This window comes from Pelmatolapia mariae, linkage group LG13 (genome assembly GCF_036321145.2).
Source record: "Pelmatolapia mariae isolate MD_Pm_ZW linkage group LG13, Pm_UMD_F_2, whole genome shotgun sequence".
Taxonomy (NCBI): Eukaryota; Metazoa; Chordata; class Actinopteri; order Cichliformes; family Cichlidae; genus Pelmatolapia; species Pelmatolapia mariae.
This window is the reverse complement of record NC_086238.1, coordinates 10647093-10653424: the sequence shown is the minus strand read 5'-3', so window position 1 is coordinate 10653424 and position 6332 is coordinate 10647093. Positions and strand designations below refer to the sequence as shown.

At 37.9% G+C, this 6332-nt stretch overlaps 1 protein-coding gene across 1 annotated transcript; it reads left to right on the top strand.

The window, feature by feature from the left end:
• On the top strand, positions 1 to 3745 carry LOC134639668 (tripartite motif-containing protein 16-like). Its single transcript, XM_063490989.1, has 7 exons — positions 1 to 399; positions 496 to 591; positions 719 to 952; positions 1082 to 1241; positions 1351 to 1467; positions 3104 to 3240; positions 3362 to 3745. Exons 1-7 carry the CDS (start codon positions 1 to 3, stop codon positions 3743 to 3745), a joined length of 1527 nt encoding a protein of 508 aa, XP_063347059.1.
• Positions 3746 to 6332: the final 2587 nt, after the last annotated feature.

The following is a 6332-nucleotide window of genomic DNA, read 5'->3' as shown; positions in this document are numbered from 1 at the left end:
ATGTCACACAGCGGGAGCCTGGATTTGGACAGATACACCAGCTTGGATAAATCTCGTCGACCCAACAGTCGCAGTCAAGCCAGGACCCTGGCCAGGAGTGGGGACGTCCTGTGCGACTTCTGCACAACAAAGAAGCAGAAAGCTGAGAAGTCCTGCTTGGTGTGCCTGGCATCCTACTGCGAGACTCACGTCCAGTCTCACTACAACTACCCTACCCTGATGAAGCACAAGCTGGTCAAAGCTACGGGTCAGATGAGAGAGAAGCTCTGCGCACAGCATGACAAGCTGCTGGAGGCTTTCTGTCGCACTGATGAGACATCGGTGTGCGTTTTGTGCATGATGGATGAACACAAACACCATGACATCGTCCCGGCTGGCACTGAGAGGACTGAGAAACAAGTAAGTGGCGAAAGCAACACTGTGAACACAGCAAATAAGTTATCGACAATCCACTAATGACTAGTGACGGCTTCTTTCTTGTCTTTCCTGCTATAGAAACAACTTAGTGTTACGCTGCACAAATCTCAACAAAGGATTGATCAGAGGGTTAAAAAGTGGCAAGACCTCCGACAGGCTGTCGAATCACTTAAAGTAAGTCAGAAAGTTGCCTCCTGCAAGTCACACTAATCTAACTATAACAATTAAAATATTCTTTTTAAAAGCAACCATTTTTAAATCATGATGTGAAAAAAACTTCCTCTCCTTTGTATCTCACCAGCATTCTGCTCAAACAGTCTTAGAGGAAAACGAGCGCATCTTCACTGAGCTTCTGCTTTCCATCGAGAGAAAGTATATTGAAGTCAAGGAAATGATCCGCACCCACGAAAGGACCACCGTGACCCAGGCCGAAATACTGCTGGATCGTTTAGAAGAGGAGATTACTCTGCTGAAGAAGAAGCACAATGACCTGGAGATGCTTTCAAACACTGATGATCACATACACTTCCTACAGGTGAGGCTGGCGACCCCAACAAAGATAACGAAATGTCAGGGGTCTTTGGAGAAAAGAGTGAAAATATTCACTGTCTAGGCTATTATGTCTCATGTGTCTTCTTCTTCTTCTTTTTTTTTTTTTTGCCAGAGTTGGCAGTCCCTGTCAGGCCCCTCGGGATATGAAGATCTCAACAAAATCAGCGTCGCACCCTATTACTCCTTTGATGCTACTAAGAGAGCCATCTCTGCACTGAAATTACAAGTGGAAGAAGTCAGCAAAGTTGAAATGAGCAAAATCTCAGGAGCAGGTGAACAGACTTGCCTTTTTTCATCTCAGATAGCGCAGATGATATGTGCTTTTTTCTGTTGTTTCTTAATCTGCTGTTGTGTATGTGTATTTTTAATCTGCCTTCACAGTGAAGGAGGTGCACATCACAGAAGAAAATGAAGAAAGAAAGTCAAGAAGAGAATCCTTTCTGAGGGAGGAACCAAAGATAAGAGACGAACCAAGAACAAGAGAAGATTTCTTGAGATGTGAGTTACCGGATTCATTTTTGTAACCTTCCTTCAGCCTATCTGTAAACCTTCAGCACCAGCATTGCATTTACAGAAAATCCTACTTACGTACTGTCATGGGAAGCACATTTTGTATTATTATCTAATGTTAAATAGCTCCAGTTACTGTTTCATGCATAGTAATGGATATGCAGCTCTGTGTGTGAAATGACCGAAACTTGCAGTGGGAGGTATGCTGGTGGCAGAACTGGTTTGGCGAAACATAAGGAAGCAAAGTTACTTAAGCAAATACAGGTGTTCCTGCTTTTATGACACCTATAAAAACCTTTGAATGAGCTGATTCATGGGAGCTAGAAACCCTTTTTAAAGGTATAATCACAATTGTTACCATACTCAGGCACAATAGAAATTTGTTTGTTATATCTCTCATAGAGATATAACAAACAATAGATGCAAATATATGAAAAATAGGAAAGAATAATTAGATTATGTGTAGTGAAACATATATATGAGCTAAAAATCGTAATATTTCTAAAGTATAGCAGGAGCACAAGGTTTTGAAGTTTTCATGCTCTAACAGTATCAAAGGCCGGTATATCAACATATGTTACAGACCTGATGAACTGGTGTGTGTAGTGCTATGTGTGTGTGTGTCACCGCTTATAGGTCTTTGAAACTGTGCTTTGACGTGGCAAGGAGGAGTAAGATGGAGTCCAGGGAAAAAAGCTGTTCCTCAGTCAGTTACTGTGATGATGTATTGTCCTGAACTATCCACAGGGAGTGTCAAGGGTGTGGAACCACTTTGAAAATACTGCTGGCCCTCTTTGTCAGATAGCTAGCATAGATGTTATCCAGGATTGAGAGCTCTGTTCAGGTAGCTGCACAGGGTGACACAGCTGGTGAGGACACTCTCCATGGTCCTTTTTAGTTAGCTGTTTTAAAACAGAGACTCTGGCGAACTTTACTTTGCCTTTTTCACTGATTCTCCATGTATGTGTTTTTGGAGATACTTTATTTCTTTTGTTCTCTTTGATGATCTCCTTCTTCTTCAATGGAGCTCCAGGTTATTGTCTATACATCATTCATCCACATTAACACTGTAGGCTGTCTCCTCATTGTCAGACTTCAGCTAGAAGCACAGAATGCGAATCATCTGCTAATCACTTAAATCTAAATAGTTTCCAGAAATAACATAAACATCTCAAATGTTCAATCTGAGAATGCTGTTTGACACATTTTGGATAGGATAGGGGAATATTTACTACTGTCCGCATCACCAACGGTTTTGTTAGCACTCTTTAAGCATTTGCTAAGTGAAGACAATTACTTTTGAAAGTGAAATGTTTTCCCATTCATGCTTCAGTCGCTCAGCAATTCATGATATAAGGAAAACCTTCCCTGCGTAGACACTGTAGATATCAGCATATTTATCTATAGATGTTGTTTATGTCCTCTAGCATGCCTTTACAAATGTGCAGGTCACCTATGCTATGCACACTACTACTCTCATACTATGTTGGATGCTCGATTTTGAAGTGTGAGGTGGTAAAAAACTACCTATCACATTTAAGCCTAGAAGATGTATCCATGATTTCCAAGAAGAATTTTTTTATTTTGATCATCAGACCTGATGATAGTTTTCTGCTGTGTTCAGATGCTGGTCAGCTGATTCTGGATGTCAACACTGTCCACCCCAACCTTCACTTGTCCGAGGGTAACAGAGCTGCCACAATGAAGAATGAACCCAAGAACTACCCTGACCACCCTGACCGATTTGACCACTGGCAGCAGGTGAGGTTTCACATTAAACAGGATGAAAGAGAGAGCTGATCAAATTATTAGGGAAAAAAGTCATTTCTATAGTTTGTGAAATCATGCCTTTTAAGCTTTCATTTCATCCTTTCTCTTCTAGGTGTTGTGCAGGGATAGTGTGATTGGGACTCGTTGCTACTGGGAGGTGGACTGGAAGGGAACAGAGATAGATGTGGCCGTTACCTACAGAGGAATCCGTCGTAAAGGGAATGCCAATGAATGCAGCTTGGGCTGGAACGACAAGTCCTGGAGTCTGTACTGCTCTGACTCCAAATTCTCTTTTGTGCACAACAACAAAAGCATAGACATCACAGCTCCGGTGTCTTCTCGTATCGGCGTGTACCTGGACCACGCAGCAGGAACACTGGCATTTTACAGTGTCTCTGATGGCATGCGTCTGTTGCACAAGATCCAGACCACATTTAAAGAGCCACTCTACCCTGCATTCAGTGTGTGGGGCTTTAGTACGACTATAAGACTGTAAGATAATAATAATAATAATAAGATATGCTTCAGACTTACATTCTCCTTAAATCTGTGACATCTAGCACGTGGTGTTTGAGTCGTTTTTGCTGGTTTTATCTTTTTTTATTTAACTTTTTCCTGATAAGTCTTTTTATGAGTGTTTTGGTTACAGGTTGCTCTTTTAAGGGATATTAAGATATAACGGGTGCCATTAGTAAGTAGAAAAAACATTAAATCATTGATCAGGATGCTTCTCATTTTCTTTCTTTCTCTTTATTATATTAATGTATTATATATTTACATCACTGACATGTTGCACATGTCTGTAAAATACAATTTTAAAAATATTGCTGCTGATTAATTTGTCATTTTCTGTAATCTTATTAAAAACACAATAAATGGAAAGTGACTCACATTACTGGGAATGACGTTGCTGTTGTTGTAAGGGCTGATGTTAATCAGTCTATTAATACGTTATTCCTTCAACAACTTGGATTCAACAGTTTTTTTTCTTGTTCAACTAAGTGACTAAAAAAATGTAATATAATAATACCATGTGATATTGACTGATACTGACTATTTTAACTAATACTGGCCACTTATTAAACACCTTTGAATTTCATCAGCAATAACCAGGAATTGATGGGTCATCTAATCAGCTGATAACAGAGACATTTCATATAGAAAGCAGCCAAAATGGAATAAAGTTCCTACCCAGTTGATTTCTTTTTAATGTATAATAACTTTAGTATAAATTAAGTCATTCATGTTATGCTTGGTATAAAAATGTAGGTAAACATGTGACCTTCTATATGCTAAAACCAGGGGCTAGTGGAGTTTTGTAGTTAAATCAGGTGTTGCAGTGCAATGTGGGGATGTGAATTACTTAAAAACAAGTCACATATGAATTTCTTTTGTGAGCTGCAGTAGATTTTTCTTAATACACAGGCTGTGATCAGCTGATCTGTGTTGCTACTGTGTTTTCTGTTTTACTTGATGTAACTTAACACATCATGTACTGATCCAACATCTGACTGAAGAACTCTGATTAAAAATAAATTTGGACATTAATGCAAGATTTAAATTTCCAGTTTATAAAACTGCACCCGCTGAACAGTCCCTACCATCTTATTGTTCTTATTTTTAATTTATTCTGTATGTTAACTTTGTTTTGAATTATTTTTTACAGCATTTCATTTTCTCATTTATTTTACTCTAATTTGTGTAAAATGCTTTTTGAGCACATGAAAGGTGTTTTATAAATAAGCATTAATTACCTACTTTTGAAAAAACGCTCTCATCTTCCTCTCCTGTCCTCTCTTTCTTACATTTTTCACTACCTCTGTGTTGCACACCGATGTTTTTTCTCGCCCTGGGAAATAAAGCAACTGTACATTAGCTATTAGATACATTTTGTGATGCACTGCTTGAGTTGTGTGTGTGCTGTTGTTTGTTGAACTTTGAAATTACCTGCAAAAGAAATTACTCCATTTATGGTTGGTCCTCTTCTGTAACGTGAGCTAGATATTGAATATGCTCACATCTGCACCTTGAAGCCATCAAAGGGATGAGAAAAAAATAATGTGCTGAAAGGTGTAGTAAATGGACCGTGGGGCGACATTATTTTCTTATTTCTGAGAAAGCATCACTGGAAGTAGCAAAATCAAAAGGAACTCATTTGACAACAATATGCATTAATGTGTCAATCAGATTTAACTGCTCGTTAACTGAAGGTATCAGGCATTGTTCTGAGTTGTCCATCCCCAGTTGAACCCGTTTCCAGGACTTTTTACATGGAGGCCAAAGGGGAATCAAGAATATAGCAGGAAAACCAGAACAATTAATAAAAAAAAACAAATCAATGAGAAATAGAAAAGTGAAAACATAATTTCAGGTTTATGAAAATTGTGGCCTATTACACATTTTTGTGAAATTGCTAGGAACTGCCCAAGAATTTAAATATAATCATCTATTGGACATTGGCAAAGTAGAAGAAAGTATTTAGATTTTTAACTCATTTAAAACATATAATCCTACCTTAAATAACTTAACAGTGAAAAGGTTGAACAATCAAAATATAATTAAAGTACCTTAAGTAAACATACTCAGACACTTTTATGTCTATATGTTTTTGATGTTGCAAAGAATGCCAAAATCACCGATAGTGCTCTGTGGCTTGATCTACAATAATAAGTAACTAAAGCTGTCAAATAAATACTATAGTGCATTCAAAATATAGTTGAATAAAAAAAGTAACATAATATGAGAATACTAAAAAAATATATACAGACAAAAATAAATATTACAAGTACATTAAACCTAAGTAAAGTATATGAGTAAATGTTACATTCCTGCTGGTCCTATCCATGCTCTCACATGTTGCTCATGTGTTGTACACCTCTGATTGAACCACTGGCTGTGATAAATTTTGACCAGCCATCTATTCCAAGTGGTCATATAAGTCTGGAAAGCTCCAGTGAATTATCAGAAAACAGATAAAACATTTAGGGCACTGGTTCTCTTACTCTGTGTCATAGACATTATAATGGTGCAGTTTTTGCAATCTAAACTATGATATCACATTATATGAATATATTACATGATTA